This window comes from Barbus barbus (genome assembly GCF_936440315.1).
Source record: "Barbus barbus genome assembly, chromosome: 1".
In the NCBI taxonomy this organism is placed as follows: Eukaryota; Metazoa; Chordata; class Actinopteri; order Cypriniformes; family Cyprinidae; genus Barbus; species Barbus barbus.
In genome coordinates, this window is record NC_136729.1 from 18716677 (window position 1) to 18742661 (window position 25985).

Here is a 25985-nt window from a genome sequence, read left to right on the forward strand (position 1 = left end):
CATCCTCTAAAACATTCCAATAAAGCTGTTTAGGCTATTTTAATTTGTGTCTTAGATTTTCTTTATATGTTGCAACCAATAGGATGCACCTAATAATTAGAACCTATATTATTTGCATTTACGTTAAATAATACAAAAATCTATTTTATCTCTTTAAAATGTATTGCATGTGTTAATAATACATTTCAAGCACGTATTGTTATTTATTTGTAACATTTCTGCTAAGTTGCTGTAAAAGTTTCTTGGTTCAGAGTTCGACTCGGTTCACATTGATTCATGAAACAATTATTCAGTTAAATACGTTCACCATGTGAAGCTTTGTGCAGATGTTTTATATTTGAAAACGAAATATCTGTAGTTGTTTGCAGAGTATTAATCTACAACTACACAAACAAAATTTTCTAGTCAAGTCTTTATGGCAACTTTTGCAAAAAAAAGAGTTACTTGGGACAAATGAGCATTGTTCAAAATCTTTTTTTATTTTGGTATTTCATGTTCTTATAAAGAGTAAGTTAATACTAACAATAATTGGTGCTCCTATGTTGCCTCCGTTTTTCCATTTTTCATAAACCTACAAACCTGAAGTTCCTTCATTCCTGTATCATCTGAGATATTTTGATTCTGGAGGAATCATATTTAACACTAGCTGATGTGTAAACAGTGTTTCAGAAAAAAATAATAAATTCTCTCTTTGACCAGCCAGATTTTAAAAATCAATAATGAAAACATTGAATGTTTGATCCATTTCCACAATAATGGCAAAATATTTCTTGCATTCTTCATATAAACCACCAAATCCACATTAGAAAAGTTCTGATATCTTGGTTTTGTGTGCAGAAAGCACACAAAATACAGTATATTCCCTTACTATCATAGTCATAAAATACCTCAAAGTCATGTTTGCAGAGAGAGAGAGGAAAAAAAAAAAAAAAAAAACCTTTCCAACCATGACCAGAAAGATTTGGCAAAATCTTGCCAAAACTCACAAATGAGGTCTTTAAGTTTTGCTGCCTTTTTGCATACACAAGACAAGTTCACAACAGACGGTATGGGCGGATGGCAGATCACGTCAGACTCAACACCATGTTCTCAGTTCCCGTTCTGGGTTGACTGGAGGTATTCATTATACAGCTTCTCTTGAGCCTCATAAAGCTTGCGAAGCTTTTTGGCCAGTCCCTTACTGAGCTCCTTTCCCTCAGCATCATGCGTTGGGAAACCCTGCGCAAGCAAAGAACAGACATACTATTAGCATTTCTAAATAAATGTGACCAAATGAAAAAAAAAAAAGAGTGTCTCTTATGACAAAGAAAACTGAATGGTTTGCATTACCGTTTCATCAAAGGTGGAGTACTTATCAGTCTCTGACTGGAACATTTCACTGGGTTTAATCTTCATTTTTGCCAACTTTGCCATCTACGACATAAAATATACAAATATTTATAATACAAATAATTCAAAGCAATGAAGCACTAAGAAGAATACACTTCTCTCAATGTATTTAAAATTAAAATGTCTATCAATAGACGTGAGAGGCTTTTTACATGGTGTGTCTAAATTATAAAGTGTGTCAGGGGGTTTCTGTAATTGTTCTAATCACCTCTTGTTCTTGTTTCTTTCTGGCAGCCTCCTCCTTTTTCTTTTTCTTTTCATCTTCCATCTTGAAACATGAAAGAACGAGTGGAATATAAGAATTAAGTACATATTTACATTGACATGAAACAACAAAATAAATAATTATAAGATCTTTTAATGTAACATTTAAAATGGACCCATTTTTATTTATTTTTTTAAATACTTGTATTCAGCAAGGATGCATTAAATTGATTAAAAAAAAGACAGTAAAACTTTTACATTGTTACAAAAGACTTCCATTTCAAATAAATGCTGTTCTTTTGAAATTCCAAAAATGCTGAATAAAACTTATGCTAAACTTATGCTAACTATTTTCAACATCATAAATGTTTCTCAGCTTTGCCATCAAAGCAATAAATTAAATATTCAAATATATTCAAACAGAAACAAGTTATTTTAAACTGTAATATTTCACAATATTGGTGTTATACTGTAGATTTGATTAAATAAATGCAGTCTTGGACAGAAAAAGTATTTTAAAATATTTTTGAAAATATAACAGAGCCCAAACTTTTGAACAGCAGTGTGTTCATAGTGTATTTTAATTTTTAATTACCATCTTCCTCTTTTTTTTTTTTAGAAACACTATTTGCTGTGACCATCTCAGGTGGATCATGACTGATCTGCAGAATGTGTCCAGAGCGGTAAGCGTGCATATGAGGCTCAAAGGAGTAATTTAATGAAGGTACAACAATAAACCAGTGCAACTTGAGTCCTTACAATTCATAAAGACACTGACAAGCTCGAAAGGCCTAAATACATTTTTCATGACCTGGTTTGCATTTGAATAATTTCTTTTGTGATGCCTGATATGCTAAGAAACGTTTTTCCATTAACAGAGGGAACGTATCACCTTACCCTGGTGGAGAGATCATTTTGATCTGATCAATGACTAATTTTAATTTAAGGTGTACCGCAGACCAGCACATCTCTGGCAGTACTATATGTAAAACGAGATACAAAATCTACACCACTGACACCAAATAAATCACATAGAGACATATCACAAAATACTGCCATGTAGATGGATTCTGCAATTACCTCCTTCTTCTCTTCTCTTTCCTTCAGAAGTGTCTCTTTGTCCACCAATTTCACAGATGTGGGAAGTCCTTAGAAAAACACCAAAAAACTTTGTAATTTTCCATGACATTCAGGGTTTAATAAAATCTCTGTTTCTTTCATTTACCATCACGATCCTCCAGTCGGACACCCAGCTCAGGTAAAGTATCATCACGCAATTCGTCACACAGCCGCAGCAATTCTGTCACTGGAAAACAAATACATTTCCCTAATGAATTCTCTTTGCTGCGTAAACGTCTGTATTGCATGCAAACGTCTGTTGGAGGTACAGCTACAACACCCATAAAATAGAGAAATAAATTAGAACAAACAAAATGACTTCACATTGTAGGTCTTTGCACTGAAATATTAATAAATAAAACACCCCGAGAGATTTACCTTTCTTCTCTCTTGCAATGTTTCTGACATCTTCCCTGAAATCCGACAGCACTGACAAATAGGGCATGACTGCGCTCTCCAGCTGAAACAGAAATGAAAAGATTAAGAAGAGTTTAATGACAAATTAGTCATTACGGTGGACAACAATCCACAAAAAAAAAAGAATTATTAGATTGAATCTTTAATGACATGTCCTTCAGAAGTCTGGCTTTGTAACAGAAATTAAAAGGCAAACCTTTGATGAATCAAACATGATCTGAGTGGTGTTTCTTACATCAGCATTCTGTCCGTTTCCTCCAACAGGGAAGCCAATGGGCTCAGCTCCCTCAATCGCTCCAAATGTCTGTCAAAGCAGAAAACTGTTTTAGCAAGCATTCAATGTGCCTCCATTGTTTCAGTTTCTGTCTCTAAATCTCAGCTTATTCATTGTAGCAATCAGAGTAAAGAATTTTAGAGATAATACAAAAACAAGGGTTCTCTTGTTGCATCAAGGTATCAATTATATCCAAAGTCAAGCTCTATATAACTACTTTTTTGTCGTGCTACCTTAAGCATGTCGGTCAAGTACAGGGCAATGCTCTGCAGCAGCATGCGGTTAGGTGGTAGTTTTGCACTCCTTCTGGCAGCCATGTAGGTGTTACTCTGACCGACAAGAGCCCGCATCTCCTCCAGAGCCGAACGAGTGTCTATGTTGTCACACAGCGCCTCATGAACTGATGTTTTCTTTTCATAGAAGCTACACAAGCACACACACACACACACACACACACACACGACTGTTATAAGTGATAAAGCTTTATTTTTAGAAGAGAGCCAATGTAGTCTTAAGAAGCATATGTGTCACCTTTTGTTTAGTTCAATCTCCTCAGCTTCCCATTTCTCAAACTGGCCAGTGATGTCTGTGGGGCTCCTCAGAATATCTTTAACATTTAGGAAGAACTCCTGTGGAAACCAAATGAGAGAAGCAGAACACAAAAACAGTCATGAAGCACTTTTTCATTTGCTCGCTTAAAAGAATATTCAATTTCAAAAAGTTATGCGTTTATAATACAAGCTTATAAACCATTCAAACGTTTGGGGTTGGTACGTTTTTACCATTTTAACCTTTTTCCAGGGTTCTTTAAAGAATATTTCAAAAGAACAGCATAAATTTGAAACAGTAATAAAGTAAAAAGTCCTCATTTTGATCAACTTATTGCATCCTTGCTGAACAAAATTATTAGTTTCTTTTAAAAATAAAAATTTGATTGACCCCAAACTTGATGATATATATTCTGTGGTAATAAACAAATGTATTTAATTCAGCATTTTCCTTTAAATTGTTTAATTAAATATGTTACCATATTAAGGGTTAACATATTTAGACAATCCACAATAAAAAGATTAATTTAAAAACCCCATCAGATTTCTATTACTTCAAGGTCTAAGGATAGTGAACTTGTGTCTGCATTATCATATATACATTCTTTAGCATAGTTCATAAACATCTTTTCTTAAGGCAGTTTGTAAGTGTTTGGGAAAAGAAAACAAAAAACGCTACTACTGCTAGACTACTCCTAAAATACTGTTTTTATATCAACTAAGTGCACAACATTTCGCACACTACATAAACACCACGCTCAGCTTTTTCATGGACTTTGTCTGAATATTTACAGCTTTTACTTCTAATTTTGGGACCTCAGAACCTCTATTCATCTCCAGTTATAGTTCAGCCAAATTCTGTTGAGAGAATTGCACTATTATTGCATCACCTTCTAATAAGCCGTCTTCATTTTTACTCACGTACAGCCTTTGAAGGCACACTGGGGTAGAGGGAAAAACACAGTGTCTCACATTAAGATCCTAACCTCAAGTTCGGGTGAGGCTGCTATAAGAAAATATAGCGTGTAGGTCAGTCATAGGTAACCTTCACATACTTCCCATGCTAATGGCTGCCTGTGTGTTTCAGGCAAATCTGGAACTCTGCCCATGTTATATTCCTTGGTGACAGAGTAATTGATAGGTGGAAAGAAGCGCAAGACAGAATTAATGTGCCCTGAAGGACACGCGCTATTCTCCGACCTTCTGGGTTCTTGAAGGAATCTAGATAAACCTATTGTGCACTCATGAGGATTCTGAGTGCTGATAAGTGGCAGATATTAAATTTGGATAGACTATGAATTTTGGGTACTTTTCTCCCCTACTGCCTCTTCCTTTTGGTTTCTAACTCACATTTATGAATCTCTCATATTGGATGGCTGACTCCATTGTGTTGTTGGAGTAATCCAATGTGTCTTTCCATGAATGCATCAGAAACGCCAAACGAAGCTGTCTTGCTAAAAGAAAATAGAGCAAAAACGCACAATGACAAAACTTCATATTGTAGTTACTGGGATCAATGTGCAAGGCAGAATAAATGACCACACAAACACAAATGTATAGACACCACAGAAACTCACATAGGTCAATGACAAACAAGGATGTTTGAGAAAATAAAAAATAAAACTCTTTTATGTGAAAAGGTCTTAGCCATCTTTGAATCATTGTTGCAAGGATGTCAAACGGTATATCCATCTAGTGAAAAATACCTTCCTTGCCCCTTGAAGACACAGGACTTTACTTAATTATTTTTCAAAAAGGTTATTGAACATTTCCTAGGTCAAAAACAGTGATAGTGATGAATAAACTTACTCCATTTGGCATGAATAAAACATACCCTTTCATTTTGTAGGACAAAACGTGTGAAATTGTCCAAGAAATATAAAGACCTTGACACACACTTATGAGGGTCTGTTTTGTATTTTTTTTTTTAAGTTTTTTTTTTTTTAAACCCTTCAAAGAATAACAACAACAATGATAATAATCTTTAAAATAATTTTGATATGGAAATTGAAATCATACAGGTTATTCAAAGTCAAATAATTTCATAAAAAAAACAACAACAACAACAACAACAACACAAATTTAGACCAAAATAGAGCATCAAGGCTTTGACCCATACGCAGATGTCTAAATATGTAACAGTGATACTTACAATAGCATAGTTGTAAAATAATTACCCGTATGTTTGGCCAGGGCATCTTTGATAGTAATGAAGTTCTTCAGAGATTTGGACATCTTGCATCCGGCAATGGTCAGGTGACCAGTGTGTAAGAAATATTGAACCCAATGATCATTCTCAAAGTATGCCTGTTCAAAAAAAACAAACAAACAAACAAACAAAAACCCATTGACACACAGCAATCCATTGACAGGACCAAGTTCTTTATCATCAGTTTTCAGATTTAAAAATAACTAGAAACCATCTGTTTACATGGCAATGCTCAAAACGCCAAAACGTATCCTTTGTAGTTGATGACAGATAAATATTTAATCACTACATCATGTCACCTCTATATGCTCTTGCAAAATAAGAAAAAAGCGCACTGCTACAGTGGCTATAATAACATACATATCAAACAGAAATGTGTTTTAATTATAAGTTTGACAAAGACATGAATGTTAACTAGTCGGAAACGTGCAATTATGCTAATTCCAACGTGACATAAATGCTGAATTAACCCGTGCTGAATAATGAACGGGATTCTAATAATAGCTTTTCAACAACAGCTTTTAAACATTTTTCATATGAGCACATTGTAATTTTCTCACCTCAGATTGCGCCAATTCATTGTCATGATGAGGAAAACGCAAGTCAAAACCTCCTCCGTGGATATCCATCGACTCTCCCAAAATGGATCCAGCCATGGCGGAACACTCAATATGCCATCCAGGTCTCCCCTTTAACAGCCCCAGTAGAATTTTAGATATTGAACTCACAAACATTACCAATGCAATGCCACTTAGTTGCGTTATATTAAAACTACTAAGCAGCCAACTGTGGAGGCATTTTAAGGCATGTTCATCTATGCATGTGTTCCTGATGTGTACTCTCTCACCTTTCCCCAAGGGGAGTCCCAAGATGGTTCTCCAGGCTTGGAGGCCTTCCACAGTGCAAAGTCATTCTGTGATCTCTTTTCACTAAGTCTCTCTGCTGAGATACTCAAGTCACCTGCATAAGTAAGAAAAGTAATTCACTCATCAGAAAAAACAAAAACAAAACATACAATGTCCAGGTGAACCCAGAAGAAAAATGTCCTGTTATAAAATGGATAATTCTGGCTTGTTGTATCCACTGCTCAGATTATTATCGAGCTATATGCATTATCTAGTAACTGCCCTATTGCTGTATTACAGCAATAGTGCAATGCCATTCCACATCGAATTGCCATGGAAATTACAGACAGTCGAACTGGATAGTGGATACATTTATTGTACTTCTCAAAGGCCCACTTAAAAGTGTAAATCATTTTAAGGGACGTATTGCAATTTATTCCTGTACCTTCTCCTTCTTGAAGAGCCTTCTGATCCCCAACAGCTTCTGGTACCAGTTTGGCATAAGAGTGAGCAGGGCAGGAATCAAACTTTGCTGTGTCAAAATATACCGATCCATTTGACTCGTATCTTGTGAGAAAAGAGCAGAAATACATTCTTAGACATTTTCTCTGGAAGTAGTGTTTTTTTTAAGGGTTATATCATTACATATCAAAATAATCAATATAGAAAGAAGACAGCTGTATTCCTACCCATAACCGTTGTCCACAATTCTTTTGACAAAAGCCACAATCTCTGGCACGTACTCGCTGACCCGTGTGAGAACATCAGGAGGGAGGACCTGTCAATCAAAGACACCACAGGCTTTCATCACTGCTCAGATTGACATGTTTTAACATATTGGCAAGAACATGCATCACAATATATACACTCCATAATGCACATCGTTGGGGCGTAACTAGTTTCATGTAATGGGGTTATGTAATTTAATTACAAAATACCTGTAACTGTAATCTGTTACAGTTACTGAGAAAAGAATGTGTGTCATTAAATTACAGTTACTTATGAAAATGTTAATGATTACAAAGTGGGTTACATCTGAATATTTTCTGTAAAAAGCTAGGATATGTTGAATAATATTAATTTGTTGCTTTGCCTGTTTTTGATGTGAATTATGCCTCGTGCCATTTAAAGGCCTTTAAATACGATGCTATTCTTATGCTTTTGATTGGTTCTTGTTTGAATTTGCCGAGTACCATGTCTGCCAATAACATCAATTCACACTGCAGCTGAAAGATTTAGACTACAACCTGTCTGAGAGCGGATTAACTGATTAACAGTTAAAAACATCTGTTAGAAATGTAGACATCAGTTACATTGAAGTCATTGTTACACTACTTGTTACATTTTAAACAGGGTAACTTGAAATCTGTAACACATTACATTTCCAAAGTAACCTTCCCAACACTGATAACACAACAGCACAACTGTTTTCAACAGATAATAATGTGAAATGTTTCTTGAGCACCAAATCAGCATATTAGCATAGCTTCTGATGGAAGATGTGACACTGAAGACTGGAGTAACTGAAATTTCAGCTTTGCTGTCACAGAAATAAATCACATTTGCAAATATATTAAAACAAAAAACTTTTTTCAATTGTAATAATATTTCACAATATACTGTTTTTATTGTATTTCTGATCAAATAAATTCAGCCTTGGTGAGCATGAGACTTCTTATAAAAACATAAAAAAAATGACTGACCCCACATTTTTGAACAGTAGTGTATACATATAAGTTGGGTCATTTTCAAGCTATTGAATTACTCATCAGTATTAGTTCACTCACATTCAGAGCATCCATATCTTTATGGTACTCTCCCTCCCAGTACTTTGGCAACAAAGAGAAGATTGAGTTTTCTGTCACTTGGCTTCCAAATTGGGTGTCTAACCAATCTGACAAGAGATCCTTAGCCTCTTCCAATAAGACCTAAAAATGAAAACCATTAAGAAAGAACCAGTTAGTTTCAGAACCATACCATGAATTCCAATGATCCCATTCCCATGAAACACTATGTTAACTGATGTGTCACTGAATGACATCAGTCAAATTATTTAGAACAGAATGCATCATACGGCCCTAACTAGGTCACATTAAAATGTTTTTTAAAAGCTGCTCAAATAATTTACCTGTGCCTGGTTCTGGAGTGTATCGCCTGCAGCGTTGCTCTGCACTGCCACCTGCAGGGGACCCAGAGCAGCTTCCACTGCTGCATCCAGCCTCTCCAGCATCTGTTTCTTATCCGGGTCAGTAGTCTCAGCAAGCTTGGCTTTAAACGGCTAAACACAATAAAACCAAATTACATTAAAGCACACTGATGAGGAAATGGATGAAAGCAATGAAAACATTTTTGTGAAGGCCAGTAACCAACAGTCTAGCGGGTTTGAGGTGGTCTTTCTTCCATTTCGTTTTCGGAGCTGCTTAAATCTTTTCAGCAAAATTATTAATTTCAATACTTAAATGGCAGCTCTTTCAGTACTTCAGGATATTGTATAAACCTTTATTATCTTGCTAATGTGAAAGCAACCATGTCACACATAAGTGTGTGTGAAAACTGAAGACAGACCTGAGCAATTAGAAGAAGAGTTTATTTTTAATAGCATCAATAAGAGCAAATAATTCAAATTTGAAGAGCATGTAGTATTTCTATCAGTCTTTTTGTCCATGACTAAGGTCTACAGTGACGCATATCTGAATAAAAAGCTTCTCACAGTCATTGGCTAATTCTACAGTCGTTTCATGCGAGTCACAGGTTGCTGGAAGGGAATGATTGCATGGTGTCTTTAAATTTGTACTTTCAGCATCTGAAACATGCAAATACTAAAAAAAAAAAAAACCTTTTTGAGTCCCACAGAAAAGGAAACTCATACAGTCTGCGTGGATGATAACATGATTCATTTGGACCAAAATGTCCACTGTATGAGCGATACCCTCACCGTTCGGGCCGTTAAAACATCCTGCAGTATCTGAGAGGGACTGGGCTTCTTCTCTCTGTACTGCTCCAGCAGGTAGTTCTGTCGGGCTCTTTTGATGATCTGAAACGAAGAGGTCACACTGACGACTGGATCTTTAAAACACTGTGGCCTTCAGAATTAAAGCAGGATTTTATATGACCAAAAACATAAGGTACAAGGTTACTTTAATTTCAACTACATTCAGACTCTGTGCAAACACTGCTCTTACTTTGTCATCAATATCTGTGATGTTCATACAGTAGAAGACATCGTATTTGAAATAATCCTTCAGTATTCTCCGAAGAATGTCAAAAGAAATGTAGGACCTGAAAAAACAAAGACACTGAATCCTCATGAAATACAGAGAACTGATCCATCATAAACGCTGTATGAGCCTTGGATAGAAAATGTTTGTATTTTCTCATTTTACCTATGTTCACTGATCCATATTCAAACACAATAGTTCTTTGAGATTTGATTTACAGCCTCACATACACAACTAACAAAATCTGACCCTGGATTGAAAGCTGAATGCCTGCTTCAGCCTTTTCATTGACTGTTGTGCTGTGTCTACTGTGCTGTTTTCAACAGCTGGGGCACACTGAAAACAAAGAAACACTATGAATGGATGGAGAATATGTCACCTGGCATGACCCATGTGAGAAGCATCATACACCGTGGGGCCGCAGCAGTACCACAAAACCCTGTTGCCCTTTTGTGGTACAAACACCTCCTATAATGCACAAAACAAGACAGATATGAATGATTTGAACAGTTTCTTATCATAACACAGCATCAATTGTTTGTGTGTATGAAAGAAGTCTGAAATGATTTGATAATTCGGTAAAAAAACAGTGACAATTTGAAAATAAATGTTTATATTTGAATCTGTTTAAAAATTTAATTTATTCCTGTGATGGCAAACATTATTCCATTTTTCAGGGTCAGAAGTCTCTTAACAGTAATACTGTGAAATATTATTACAATTAAAAATTAAAAATTATTACAATATGTAAAAATATAATTTTGTCTTGTAATGGCGAAGCTGAATTTTCAGCAGCCATTATTTCAGTTTTCAGTGTCACATGATCCTTCAAAAATAATTCTAATATGCTGATTTGGTTTTATGTCATGCTCAAGAAACATTTCTTATTATTATCAATGTTGACATTTTTGTGGAAACCTTGTTTTTGATTAATAGAAATTTTAAAAGAACAGTACAATTGAAATTACTTCACTGTCACGTTTGATAAATTATGTGCATGCTCGCTCGGGATGGGTACCGAGAACCGGTATTTGTTTTTTGACTGGTATGTAATTGGGTCAATACCGGACTAAGCTTCAGGACAATACTGTTATCGATACTTGAGTTGTTTTATCTCCATATACTTTAATGTTAATGGCCAATTCGTAGCTGCTGCTTGACATTTTCCTTCATTTAATTATGTGGCCGTCGTTTGCTCGATGTGCGTGTGATATCCATGCGCATGTGTGCAGTGTGTTTGCGTGCAATCAGTGAAACGTTCAAAAGTGTGGGCTCACGTTACAAAACTAAGCGACACCAGTGTCAGATGCAATATATGTCTAATAGCGAACAAAGGAGGCAACAGTTGTAATCTAATGAAACATTTACTAACAAAACACAACATCTACGTCAAGCAATGCGCTGTATTTACTATGTCTCCCGGCTCCAGCTCCAACTGCAACTCGCGAGACACATTCACATCAAATGTTGATTCAGCGGTAGCGTTACACTCACGAGACACTTAACTTATTCACAATCACAAAAGTACATTATTTGCGTGTGCTTTAGTTTAACCTTAACTGTCAGTCTGTTGTTACAAATTATGTAGTAACAGTAATTGATTCATTTATGTCAAGAGTGCACCAAGAGTCTATGATAAAACTACATCATAACAGGAGTTCTGACCTTTGTCACAAAAAGTCTTTATTTCCTTGCCTTTTTCCCTAACGCATGTTTTAGCAATCATCATAAGTAATTTAACATTTGAACGCTTAAAATCTCAAAATTCATCCTGTGAAAACCATTTTGAAATTGGACATTGCGTAACCATAGAAATGGTACTTCAAAATGTTTTAGCGGTCTCCTCCCCCTTAGCAGGGGTGTCATATTACAAAATGTGTCTTTTAGAATCAAAACTTTTTACAATCTTGACAAAATACATATTGTTAGAAAGGTCTGAGTCTGAAGATTCCATTATTTTGTTATAGATGTAATATTGAGAGAGAAATTGATAGATTTGTAACAGTAATGCAAAAAATTCAATGGCGTTTCGATGGCACCCGGTGGCTTTTTTTGGTATAACGCCTAAACAAAACTGCATATGAACCTCATTTTTTTTATATCAACTTCAAATTTGGAATACAACTTATGGCTTTAATTTTATAGCAATTTTGGATTTTTTACTATTTTGTTATGTTTATTTTATATCAAATTAAATAAAAATAGTAAAAATTCTCTTTACAGTAAATCTAAACTTCTATAACTTTTTAATACTTTAATTTTATTAAATGATTTCACTTCTGTAATAATCTGCTGAAAAGAGCACAAAAGAAGATCTTTTGAAGAATGTTGGTAACCAAACAGTTGCTGGTCCCCACTGACTTTGATAGAAAAAAAAAAACCTCATTCAAAACTCATTCAAGTTTAAAACAACTTGAGAGTGAGTAAATGATGACATGGGTGAACTATTCCTTTAAATGTCAATAAAATAAAACCCAAAGAAAAAAATAACTCCCTGCTCCTGACTGAAGAACTTTAATACAGTTGCTAAAGTTCAGCAGTAATAAAATAACTTGAAATTTTAAACAACTCTTCACATCATATCTTTTTGCACCAAATAGTATCGATAACAGTATCGGCATCAATAAAATGTAAACGATACCCATCCCTAATGCTCGCTGAATAAAATAATTTCTTAAAACATGTTGATATTGTAGATTTTTTTTAAAAACATGGGCTAATTTGATTATGTTTTCAGCTACCAATACTCCAGTAATATAACGTATAGAAAGTTGTGGATTTAGTGTAGTAATATTCTACGTATCACCCACACATTAGGCCATGTTGTTTATCTTTCGAACTGTACCTTTGTCCGTGTGAGACTGTTGTAAAGACGCAGCTTTGAAACGTCTGTGCCTTCTGGCGGAGACCATTGTGGCTGCACCCTCTTTCCCTTTGCTGTAAAACAAGAGACACTTTTTTTTTTAACCCAAATGACTTTTTAGTATAAAAATTTGTCACTTTTATAATATTCAATTCTTAAACTGAACAACAGGCACACCACAGGAAATAGTTGTTTGTGCACACCTGCTGCACAATTATAGGAAAAGGGTTTTCTTTTCTCAGAAAACATAAAACATGTATAAATGAAAGTAACACATACACAGCGTGAAAGTGAAACAAACAATGTGCAAACAAAGCCACTGAACATTGCGTCCAATGAAAGAATAAAAAAAAAAAACTACCTCAGTCACTCAGTGTCTATCAGTCAACTATAACAACTCATTCCAGTCCCGTTCAGAACAAACCTGAGAAGTGATTGTCTTGTTTTGACTGTACATTCCTTGTCAGATTCTCGTCAACAACTCAGCTCATGTATACTAACTAACACATCAAACTACCCACATCCTCAAACTCATGGAATACATTCTGCAGATGTCCTCAGCACAGAAACCACTAACTCAAAGTTCAATTGAGCTACAACCTACGTTCATGCAACCTGACTAAGACAGGGGGTGTTCTGTCTACTCACTGCTGCATTCTGGGGTCTGGTCTTTCGTTTGGGGCTTCAGGGCAGCTATGTGTTTGTACCAGCGGAGGGCATGGACATGCCGCTCAGGTGGGGGCCTGCATAGAAGCGCAAAGGCTTCTCCATCCGCTTGAGTAACTGCGACTGCTCAAGTACTCATTCAGAGCCTCAACCCTGCGAGCATCCTCACTTATGCGCAGTAAGAAGCCATAATCAAAGGCTGGGAAAACAAAAGGGCATAGACACACATAAACGAGCAGACATTAGAAATGAGCTAAGGGAAGGTGGAGCATGACTGTGATGACACCTGTAATCCTCTCTAACTTCATTCCTCTGAAACACAAGCTGTAATAATCAGCTAACACACCATTGTGAAACAATACACTCACAACTCTCATAATGTCAATTCGTTTCAAAACTAAGGACAAATTCCATAAATAGTTTGAGTCAAAAAGACATCTAGAGAGCAATAAAATATTTTAAGGCAGACTCAAAGAGATGGCACATATTTGGAGCACAAATAAACCTGTAAAGGGCCATTAAAATAGTTACCATTAACTAAAACTATTAAAAAGATTTTTTGTTAATTGAAATAAAGCTGAAATAAAATAAGATATAAATATTAGATAACTATAACTGTGTGGAGACGCGCTGATATCGCGTTTGGTCTCGTTCTGTCTGGCGTATCTTGTCAGTGTCTGCGCTTGCTTGGCCATTTGTTGTGGAAAAATAAGGAAAGTGTGTACAGCAAAATTCAATTAGTATTTTCTTAGATGGGTATAAAAAAAGCTTAATGAATAATAATAATTTGTTACATTTATATAGCGCTTTTCTGGGTACTCAAAGCGCTTTTTGCATGGAAGGGGGGAATTTCCTCATCCACCACCAGTGTGCAGCTCCACCTGGCCTCCTCATGTGAAGACCGAAGAGTGTAAAGAACTTCTGTTTCAGTTTTTATAACCATTTCTTACTATGTGTAATTAAGTTGTGGTTTTTAGCATGTGTGTTTGGTAGAGTTATTTCTTAGGATTACTTATAAACTATACTGTCGTGATTTGTATTTGTTATCTATTTTAATTTTAGTTAAATAATGTCTGAATTTATCATGTCTGTATAGGTCTTTTATTAAGTTTTAGTTTTATTTTACTACAACAAACTAAATGGAAATTAAATATATATATATATATATATATATATATATATATATATATATATATAGAATTTATAAATGTGTATGTATATATATATTTATGTATGTATGCATGCATGTGTGTGTGGATGTACATATACATATATAGTTGTTTTTTGGTATTTGGCTTAGTGTTATGTTAGAATCATTATTATACTCTTATACCCTTTGTTCTTTAATATTTTTAATTGTTTTTAGCTTTATTTCTATTTTTGTTTTTCATTTAAATGTTAAGTTTTGAAATTTTGTTGTATGCATTTGTCATTTTTATTTCTTTATTTTTAACGTGTATAGGTAGTATTTATAAAGTTTTAGCTTTTAGTTTTGGATCTGTTTTAGTTGTTTTAATACTACAATTGATTGCTTCTGTTGTCCTCATTTGTAAGTCGCTTTGGATAAAAGCGTCTGCTAAATCACTAAATAATAATAATAATAATAACTGAAATAAAATACCTTTAAAAGTACTTAATTGACTAAAACTGAAATAAAAATGAACATTTTTTTAAATAAAAATATTTTGAAAACAAATTAAAATGATGAAAGCACATAACAAAACCACTAAAACTCAAACTAAAATAGACAATATTAAAAAATATTGAAATATGAATAAATACTATAATAGCATTTAAAAAAAACACTTATTAGCACATTAACATGCTATTAAAAATATATAAAAAATGCATGACAAAATTAAGAGAAATGTGCATGACATGCAAACGAGCAAAAGTAAATGAAACCCATTATGAACCTTTTCTTTATTAAATCGAAACCACTTATGAATCCGTCGCAGCTGAATACATCTGACTCATTTACTGCAGCATATTATTATTATTATACAGCATATAATGATATATACCTCTGTGTGTGTAACATTATTTGTTGTTATATCTGTTCTGTTTTAATCTGATAATAATCTTACCATCTTGCAAACAGACTGTATGCATTTATCTCACTAAAAGACCAACAAATACTACCAATATAATAATGTAAGGAACCGAAATTGGTCAATTACATTCTATTCTCATTCCTAGTTAAATGTAAATATATGGATATATGGAAATAAATTGAATTTGAAATTGATTTAACTCCTTTACAGTATGTGTTACTTCGGCTGTCTGATTTCAGTGAGTTATCTGTCAAAGCAATGTAAGTTAGCTAACACAACAGTCACTCATGAATAGGAGAGACTCAGGCATGTTTCCATATCTAACATTACATGTTTATGTTACTAGCAGTACCTCAATAGAACAAATAGTGGGAAACATCCTGTAACAGATGCATTAATTATTAACTTAAAACAGGCCTCTGCAGCAGAAACACGCGTTAATGTTATATAACATGCATCATGACTGTTACATACAAATTAAGTAACGTTAAAATAAATAATAGAGAAGTAGAGAAATTTACCTATATCTCCTGTGCTTGCCATTTTCTGATGCAACAATAACGTGTCAAGAAAACCTGAAAGGAGATCACAATGAAACAGAACATCAATGATGTTTGACGGCTCTCTCCTGTGTCTGTTCACATATAGATCCGATACTTCCGGACAAATATTAAAGCGCCCTTCGTTCCAAAATAAAAGCCACGTGCCGAGAGGGACTTTGATAATACTGAGAAATTTTAATGATTCAAGTAATTAATTGCTTATATTAAACATTTCTACTACATTTTGTAAACATTCAATATAAGCTTACATCTAGCCTTAAATTTAGATTTTTCATTAAAAAGTTATATAGACCTACGTAGATGTCTAACAGCTTTAAACACAGTGGGTTTGCAGATCTTGTAGTTTTCTATTTATTTCCATATTGTCTTAAATTACTAGATTAAGAGGGTATATTTTCGTTGCTTTTGTGTGTGTTGAAATTTGTAAACATACACAGACCACTAGGGGGAATCCATAACCCATTTAAACGGAGAAGTCTTACAAAATCACAAGCCAGTTGATGATTTTTTTCTCTCTCATTCACGTGCTTATAACATCTTATTAGAAATCAAATATGGCTGTTTTAAAATCACAATAATAAAATGTGGAGTATATTCAAAGTGTCAGTATATTTTCTTATAATAATTATTATCTTGCGAGTTATTATTAGTTTTCCGAATTTCTAAGAAAACACTTGCCAGGAAGATTATTCCGGCTTCTGAAATATTTTTGTTCTTTCTTTCTTTGTTGTACGAAATTACACTTCGTTGCCACGCGCGATTTCATGACATTCGTTATAGGTCAAGGATGCTGTCAGCCAGCTCTTATTTTAGGACTGTGACTCCAGACAGACTACAGACCCTAACCTCTTTGACAAGGGCGCAGATTACTCGAGGCTGTTGAAGGCCAGACGACAGTACGAGAGTGACGGAGCCCAGTCTGTGCGCATGCTTGATTTATTTGTGTGGATCGTGTCCGAGATCTCATCATCATGCACGTCTCTCTGTCAAACAGGTCATGCACGTACATAAAATGCATTTTTGTGTGTCCAGTTAGTCGAACTGTAATTTGTTTTACAGTGAAACACTTAAATCGCACTCACAGCAGGTCACATTGGTTGATAGTAATTCCAGTTCACTGTGGTTCAGATGTGGCAGACCCCTCTGGATTCACACCTAGATTAGAAGAAAGCCAGCTGCAGGGCCCACAGTGAATATATGGTCATTAAAACAACTGCAGATAACTTTGCTTCATGTCGTATCTCCATCTGAATGAACCCTTCCATGCAGTTGTCAGTATGCGACCGTCTGATGCTGGAATGACAAGGTGCTGACAGACCTGTGTGACAGTGGTCAAAAGAGTAAGCTATCCAGCACATCAAACATTATTTAAAATGGCTTTTAAAAGTGCCGAAAGTTTCAAAAGGACACCAAGGAACTGTCATTTCGGCTAAAGCAATGAAATCATCAGCATGTTAGGAGTTTTTGACTTGCTGTATTTAAAAGAAGTAGATGAATAGGGTTCTGTCAAGATACAATATTTATGCATTAAAATAGTCGGTTAAACAACAGGGCTGATGGCAAGGTACATAAATCAAAAGATAGTGGTTGTTGATGTTCAGTTGTGTCCTTTATGTCTCAGGGTCAAAAGGTGGACATAAGTACGAGAGAAAATGAAAGCAGCTGCCAGGTTATGTATATTAATACTCCATAAAACAACCTTCAGAAGATATTGAGAGAAACATGAAATGTTACTCCATTCATGTTAGGGCCAGCTTATTTAAAACGTTAGTACAATTTGATGCTTTTTATGATAGTTTGAAACAAAAGTCCTCACAGAATTGTCTGTAAGAATGAACAACTCACAGAATGAATCCAGACACTGTTGAGTGTGTGCACCAGACACGCATCATTATCATTACACTCTAGACAGAAAGGTCAAACTTAGCAATGCTTGACTGATGGCATGAGGAAAGGGGTCCTGTTTTTTTAACTATTATAGCTATCAGCCTCTTTGGGCCTTTTTGTCCAATATAAGCGTTTCTTTTGGCTTTTTTATACAGGATATTGTCATTGGCAATAACACACCTTCAATTAAGCAACAATTTCATCTCTTTGTGAAATTCTAGATGAAATTCAATACAATTAAATGTAGGTAACTAAATGTATATATTAAGAAAGTAGGCACACATTCTAATCCTTTTCTTTATTATATTTTCTGACATTGATAAGCAAATAAAATATAAAACAGAATACAAAACTGCAGATGTAAAGGCCGGGGCTTCCTAAAGGTCAGAGGTTGTTCAAGAATACTGAAATATTACAAACAAACAAAAAAGCAGTATGATTAGAAGGAAACATCTGAAGATTCTTTGCTACAGTCACTCTAAATCTAATCTTTCCTTATCCTCCATCCACCTTTAGATTCTTTAGTTCTGTCATCCAATGGAGGAGACGGAAGGTTGGCTCAGTCATAGGTCATGGTGGTAGATGGACGAAGGGGTGGGAAGGGTGGTTTGGGGCATGTACTGTGTGACATTTGTGGGGTGTGGGGCGGGGGGTGTCTATTAAAAGAGAAGTGTTGGTGTTTGTGTCCACAATGCCTGTTTGTTGGAACACTCAACCAGGATGCCAGAGCCAACTAAAAAAACAGGTATGCCAGTGTTTATTTTCTGCTTAATTCTTTGACAAATAGGTGTATAACACATTTTTGTCAGTAAGGAGAGTTTTTTAACTGGTGTTGTTTTCAGTTGTTGGTTGAGGAAATGAACTTTGACGTGATGTGTGCTGGGTTTTCTGTGATTGTGTATTTTCTGCAACTCTTACTCTTGTTCTGTATCATCAATTCATCTGTAATAATTTGAACATCACATGTATATTGACAAAATGGGCAGTGTCAGTTGATTTGATGAGCAGTTTCATAATATCTTATCACAATGTTCTTTTAAAAAGTACTGCATGCTGCAGCTGCTGTTTTGAAGCCTACTGTATGTATGGAAAGCATTCAAAGCATGTGACTATAGTGTGCACTTTTCTTTAAGTTCTTCTTGGCATAATTTTAAATAAAAATATTATATACCTTCTTTTAAACCAAAATGCCATTTAATGGCCTGTCTAAGCAAAAGTGGTAGAATAATGGCAGTGAAGTAAAGGTTTTAGTATTTTTTTTTTTTAAATGCACAGATTAACCCTGCATTGGCAGGAATTAAAGGATTGTCATAATGTGATAGCACCTGTTTTGACAGCCAACTGCAGTGATATTCGCTAAGACTTACAGCATTGCATGACTTTTCAGCATTAAGCAATAGAGTTTACTGGTAGCCATAAAATCCATCTGCAGACACTTTCAATTGTCCTTTTCAATCTCTTTGTCATATTTCAAAGGTTCTAGATCAGTGGTTCTCTACCTGCAGGGGCCAGGGCCTTCCAAGGAGGCCCCAATAAGTCTTAAAATGTATGTAGTTATAATAACAATCTTAATTGAAATGCCAAAAAAACTGACGTAATATATTTTTTAACAACAAATGCCAGAAGTAAAGCTTAGATAAGGTGGTTGAATATTGTTTTGGGCAAAGTTAAAGCAGACCAAAAGGGTGAGAAGCACTACTCTAGACTCATAACAGGACATTTTCACAGCAATGTGATCTTAATAATAGTTTATCATGACTGAACAAATTTTCTTTTGAGTAGCACACAGGATTTGTTTGGTTTGAGGGGCAACCATCAGCATCTGGTATAAGCTTCATGATAAATGTCACCTTCATGAAACGACATTTCAAATGAACATGTTTCATGCTTACCTCACATACATTATAGTTCAAAGCACAATAACCAAAGAGACATCATTAGGTTATTATTACCGCTCAAAACCATCCAGATGGCAGTGGAACAACACAATGTGGACACTAGCGGTTTTGAAATGGCAAGAGAGGGACCAGTCCTTGATAAACAACAGAAATAGATCCTAGCTAATCCATCTAGCAGCTACCTGCGGCTGTGTCGACGTGGACTGCAGTTCTCATTGGGAAGCACATGCATTCTATTTTTAAACTCAGAGGTTCGGCTTATTTTATGCTTTATCCATTTGCACTGATGTGACTAAAGATGTGTAACTCAAAGTGAAAGAAACAACGATGAATAAGAATTTAATAATTCAAGGAATGTGAGTAACAATAGCCATGAAGATGAAGATCAATAGCTTTAAGTGACAAAAGGGAAAAGTAGTTTCCTAAATACTGCTTAAGCTATTCATATCATACACATTTTTACACGTTTTTTTTTTTTTTTATATAACTTAAGTCATTGGTATTTTTACAGTTTTACAGATTTATGAATGGAGAATCTTATATAATTAATGGGATAACTGCATACCAGAAACTAAATACATCATGTGTTATAGATTTTTTTCACTGGACACAAAAATAAGACCATTACAAATCCATTTAGAACTACATTTATAGATTTGAATGTAGATAGCACATTGCTAAAAAGCACAATGACACAAACATTACAAAAAGTAATTTTGAGTGGCGTTTGTCTTCTATTTTTAATCCTGACCAGCTATGTAATAATTTTGCTATAGTTTGGTGGGCAAAATTATATTTTGTAAATATAAATTAGACGTCATATTCTAGCATTCATTTTATAGTGACTTAAGTGTACATCTAGAGACATCTTAGCACAAGGCTTTAGTCTTCAGGCACATTTAAATTATGGGATATCGGCAAGGCTAGAGAGGAAATGGTGTCAGGGCAGGACATTTTCAGAGATATAAGCCTGATGTGGAGATTTTGGAAATGCATCCTTTCCTTCTGACCTACCCTGCCTTCCTCATTCCTTCAGTCTCTGCATTCACCAAGAAACCAAAGACTCAAACGGCTGAGATTGGGGCAACAGTCATATTTGAAGCAGAGTCTGAGAAGCCTGATATAAAAGTGAGATGGCAGCGAGACTCCAAGGACATTGCATCCAGTTACAAATATACCATCTCAGCGGAGGGCAATATACACTCTCTCACCATAAACAATATAGTTCAGGAGGATGCAGTGGGATATGCTGTTATTGCTGGGGTGTCAAAGGTCAAATTTGAATTAAAGATAAAAGAATCAGAAGGTGGGTGATATTTGGATGGTGACTCACGTCTTCCTGTATTTAACTCACTTTTACTCCACCTTTTGTTTTGTTTTTTTGTAAAACAGTCACAGCACCACAGCCAATTCCTTTCCAATTCACTTTTCTTGCAACTGGTTGGCTTTTAAAGCACCTTTTTAGAGCATGTTATCACCATTTATAAGGATTTATCAGCCTGCTATGGAATTTGGGAAACTCACCAGAACTCTTATGGCTGTTCTTCACTTAAAATATATATGCCCTTCAGTGTTCATTCGTGGATCTTGTGATCCTGTTAGGCATTTTGCATGGACAAAATATATGGGTTAAATTAAAAGGATAGTCCACCCAAAAATGAAAATTCTGTCATCATTTACTCACCCTCAATTAGTTCCAAACCTGTATGAATTTCTTTGCTCTGCTGAACACAAAGGAAGATATTTTGAAGAAAGTTTGTAACCAGGCTGTTTTGGGGCACCATTGACTTCCATAGTAGGAAAAAAAAAATACTATGGAAGTCAATGGTGCCCCAGAAGTCAATGCTGTTTCCCACATTCTTCAGAATATCTTCCTTTGTGTTCAGCAGAACAAAGACATTCATACAGGTTTGCTCGCTTAATAAATCTTTCAATCTTTCATTAAAAATTTATTTAATTTGAAGCTATAATCCTCAGAAAAAAAGCAACACAATTATCCTTGTTGAAACAGAAGGTTTAGTGTAACATAATATTATAATAATATTAGTGGAATTTTTTCTTAGTCATAGCACACTTGTCACATGATATATGGCCAATGTTTCATATCCTCCATTAACGTTGTGCTTTATCTGGATATATGGGGATTAAAGGGAATTTTAAATCTCTAACAACGTCGATTCAGTCAGTGGTTATTAGTGAAGTATTTAGAGCCATTTATTCAGACACAGCGGAAGATGAAAAGCAAGACTGTCATAATTTGTGTGGAATCCATTGGAATCCCGAAGAGAGTGATATCAAAGCTAAACAGGCAAAAGCAAAAGCATGTTCATTAATAGACAGGTATACTGCATTTTGAGGGCATGTGTGAAATATTTTTAGTCTCTGAATTTTTGCCTCACAGAATCTGGCTTTAAGTTCAAAATGCTATACTCAAGAGCCCCATGAGCTGAAGAATTAGCATCTTGCTCTGACCTAGACCTTTTTTTGTGATATGTAATTCCTTTTATAGATGCAGGAATGATGAATTATGAATTAGTTATCTGGAATTAAGGCTTTAGGGACTTACATTCATCAACAGTGAAAGGGGAAACTTCTATGACCCAGATGGGTTATTATTACCACTTGTTTTCATCTGCCAGAAAGCCATTTTAAGGATTTTTTCCCCACTGTTGCAGTGAAGGAACCACAAAAAGCTGTATCCCCAGACCCTGCAGTCGCAGAACCTAAGCCTGAAGAACCTAAAGAGGCTCCACCAGCACCTACTGAAAGCTCAGCACCGGACACCAGTGGAACCGTGTCAGATGGCTCAGCACCTGAAGGTGAATACAAAAAAACACAGACATATTTAAAAATGCAAATTCATTTCAATAAAATTAAAATCCAGCCATTAAAACTGATTGGATAACAAACCTATTGTTCTGTTTGTTCTTCAAGCTCTGCCTGAGAGTCATCAGCCTGACACAAGGCAGGACCTTACTGGTCTTTTCACTGAAAAGCCTCAAAGTGGGGAGGTAAATGTAGGTGAGTAACAGGGCCTCTGGTCTCTAAGAAATAGGTAGTACATATGAAATAAAAAAATTCTTCCAATCTGTTCCCCCATGTAGGTGAGAACATAACATTTGTTGCTCGGGTGTGTGGTGAATCTCTGCTGAAGAAGCCCACAGTAAAATGGTTCAAAGGAAAGTGGATGGATTTGGCCAGCAAGTCAGGAAAGCACCTGCAACTCAAAGAGCACTATGACCGCAACACTAAGGTCCGACAATGGTCAATGCCAAGCAGTTATATAATGTACTATCTCAATATTTTTAGAAAAGCTTGAAAGTCAAAAATGAGCAAAATTATCCATTTTCTATTCAGGTGTACACCTTCGAGATGCATATCATTGCGGTTAAAGCCAACTATGCTGGTGCTTATCGTTGTGAGGTCTCCTCTAGAGACAAGTTTGACAGCTGCAATTTTGACCTGGTAGTACATGGTAATAAAAATAACTATATGCATGCTTAATAAATATCAACAAGGAATGAAAAAGTCTTAATTTATAACTACCAAATGAATTGCTAATGTGTGCTTTTCACTGTGTACATTTTACTCCAGAGGCCCATACAACAGATGGGTTTGATATTCGCACTGCATTTAGACGCACGTGAGTATTTGTTTTTGTGGTTTTAATGAACTACAAAGTATTAATTTGAACAATTGCATCATAAAATTTTGTAAAAGATGATTACTCGTGCAGGCCAGCAGTATCTTGCCATTTTCGCAGCATATTAAAATGTTCACCTGGTTTGTTTGCTTTCTTGAATGTTGTGGGGTTTGTTGACACGATTTTGTGTGCGTAGAACCTAGCGCTACATTATGTGGTTTGTTTTTATGTAAAGATAGCATAACATTTTGTATTTATATTGCATTAACCCTTTTTGGAACTGCTGATTACCCAGGAGCACCAGTGCAAGTGGTAAGAAGAAGATGGGAGAACCTGGCAGGTAGCTATAGGGGTTTGCTGCAGCAGCTGGGGATATATTCACACAGTCATTGTCTTTACCCAACCAAACCCTCTGATTTGTCATCAAAAAGAATTCATTGAGTCCTTCAGTGTCCATCCGTGTCCCTCTGCCAGTCATCTGTTACAGCGTGCCCTTTTCTTTCTGTCCTTTTCAATCTTCTCCCTTTGTCTGCCAACATCTAAGGAGAGTGATATTAGTCATTGCTGATCCTTTATGACTCACTCTCCAAGGATCTTTGCAAACTCTAATTTCCTTTCTGTTCTCTTCTTCCGTTTCTTCTCACACTTTTCTCTGTTTTTGTGAGAAGGGCAATTTCCCAACACTCATTACTGGTGTATCAGAGGAAGGGGGACTTAAAGTGAATATGATTTCCCTGTTCACTGATCTTTTCAAGTGCAGACACTGATTAGGAGTGAGCAAATTAGAGGATCACACTAATAACGCTGCCATCCGTTTAATCAGAAACTGCATTTGTCCGTGACTGTTTTGAAATATTTTAATTCTGGTTATTTGAAACATAATAACAGAAAACTCTTGATGCACTTCTTAACTTTGGCTGACAACTTGTCAAAATCAGTGGAACTAGCTGCACAAACTTTGAGTGACATGTCTCTTTTGTTGCTCCTTTTCATGTCTTTAAGAATTTCCTTAAAGAAAGTTCATCATGGGTCATACATACAAATCCTTCAAATACTACTAGCTTTACAGATCAGAAAGAAGACTCAAGATGTTGAAAGAAGGATCGAGATGATCACTTGTTATAATATTGCTGCCATATAATAACTATATAGCTGCCTGGGTCTTTGATATGTACAGTGATGTGTGATCGTAGCAGGCGTGTGCTATGGATTTCTTCTGTACATCAGCATTTCTGTGTTATTAACCCTCATCTTTGACATCCTCTAACAATGTGTGTTCAAAAACAGTATAGTGCAGCTCTGTTCCAGTTTCTATTGCCTCAGTAATGATGTCTGTAAAATGTGCATGTGTTGCTTGTGCATCTACACACCTGTCCCATATCTCTTATGTGTCAGTATACACAACCATTCAAAAGTTTGAGGTCAAAAAGATCTTTTAAACTTTTTTTGTTGGTTTGTTTAAAAGAAATACATATATTTATTCAGCAAAGATGCATTTACAATATATATATATATATATATATATATATAGGGACAAAAATAATTTGTTTAAAATAAAATATTTGTACTCAGCAAAGATGCATTTACAATATAATAAAAAAATTAATGCTGGAGTAATTGCTGCTGGAAAGTCAGCTTTGCCATTACAGGAATAAATGTTAAAATATATTAATCAGTTATTTTACAAATTATATTTACTTACTGTAATTTTTGATCAAACAAATGTAGCCTTGGAGAGCAAAGAGACTTCTTTCAAAAATATTTAAAAATCTACCGATCCCAAAACCGTTGAACAGTAGTGTTCATCCATTCCATATGTTTTATAGATAATAATACCTCCTGAACACGTGTCATTTGCATCAACATACTTGATATTCTGTTCTTTTACAAAATAATTTATCAAATACATTTCAGTTTTTAATAAATGACTGCATTTTAATGTTATAGAAGCTGTTTTGCCTATTTTGAAAATGTACCTACCTTACAATGAGGTGCGAATGTAACAGTTCTGTGTGCTCATGTTTTGTGGTCCATGATTCCTTCCTCTCCTACAGTAGCACAGATGCAGGTGAAGACTCAGGTGAACTGGACTTCAGTGCTTTACTGAAAAAGAGGTGAGTCTTTAGAGATCTAATTCATCAGATACATTCAAATTTGGGTTTAAAATCTGAGACTGAAAATGCAATAT

The 25985-nt window shown here is 35.3% G+C and overlaps 2 protein-coding genes across 15 annotated transcripts in view; one reads left to right on the forward strand and one right to left on the reverse strand.

The window, feature by feature from the left end:
* Nucleotides 1–458: 458 nt before the first annotated feature.
* LOC306874542 (cysteine--tRNA ligase, cytoplasmic-like) lies at nucleotides 459–16465 on the reverse strand. Of its 2 annotated transcripts, none has more exons than XM_079424671.1 (22): nucleotides 16328–16465; nucleotides 13069–13160; nucleotides 10603–10691; nucleotides 10188–10284; nucleotides 9941–10039; nucleotides 9134–9283; nucleotides 8793–8933; nucleotides 7695–7783; nucleotides 7451–7572; nucleotides 7008–7120; nucleotides 6721–6849; nucleotides 6129–6258; nucleotides 5302–5405; nucleotides 3935–4032; nucleotides 3637–3826; nucleotides 3365–3433; nucleotides 3091–3172; nucleotides 2819–2899; nucleotides 2674–2741; nucleotides 1598–1657; nucleotides 1330–1413; nucleotides 459–1218 (listed from the first exon to the last, which is right to left on the reverse strand). In XM_079424671.1, the coding sequence occupies exons 1-22, from the start codon at nucleotides 16347–16349 to the stop codon at nucleotides 1090–1092; spliced, it is 2238 nt and encodes a 745-aa protein (XP_079280797.1). In that variant the 5' UTR covers nucleotides 16350–16465; the 3' UTR covers nucleotides 459–1089. The 2 variants fall into 2 exon arrangements, with proteins under 2 accessions (XP_079280797.1, XP_079280796.1); XM_079424670.1 differs by having other exon boundaries at nucleotides 3326–3433.
* A 2382-nt stretch (nucleotides 16466–18847) lies between these two features.
* The window catches only part of LOC306873643 (myosin-binding protein C, cardiac-type-like), a 36307-nt gene continuing 29169 nt past the window's right edge, over nucleotides 18848–25985 (forward strand). For 4 of the 13 annotated variants that reach the window (XR_013784510.1, XR_013784511.1, XM_079423078.1 and 1 more), the window contains exons 1-8: nucleotides 18889–19001; nucleotides 21191–21460; nucleotides 22830–22973; nucleotides 23089–23175; nucleotides 23259–23407; nucleotides 23512–23629; nucleotides 23749–23797; nucleotides 25852–25911. Coding sequence is in view for 8 of the 13 variants with exons in the window: in XM_079423078.1 (XP_079279204.1) it covers nucleotides 18977–19001; nucleotides 21191–21460; nucleotides 22830–22973; nucleotides 23089–23175; nucleotides 23259–23407; nucleotides 23512–23629; nucleotides 23749–23797; nucleotides 25852–25911 (902 nt within the window). In the remaining 5 variants the exon portion in view is untranslated. Of the gene's footprint in view, nucleotides 19002–21190; nucleotides 21461–22829; nucleotides 22974–23088; nucleotides 23176–23258; nucleotides 23408–23511; nucleotides 23630–23748; nucleotides 23798–24092; nucleotides 24138–25851; nucleotides 25912–25985 lie in introns of all 13 variants that reach the window. The other 9 variants (XR_013784512.1, XR_013784513.1, XM_079423077.1 and 6 more) reach the window with 4 other exon arrangements.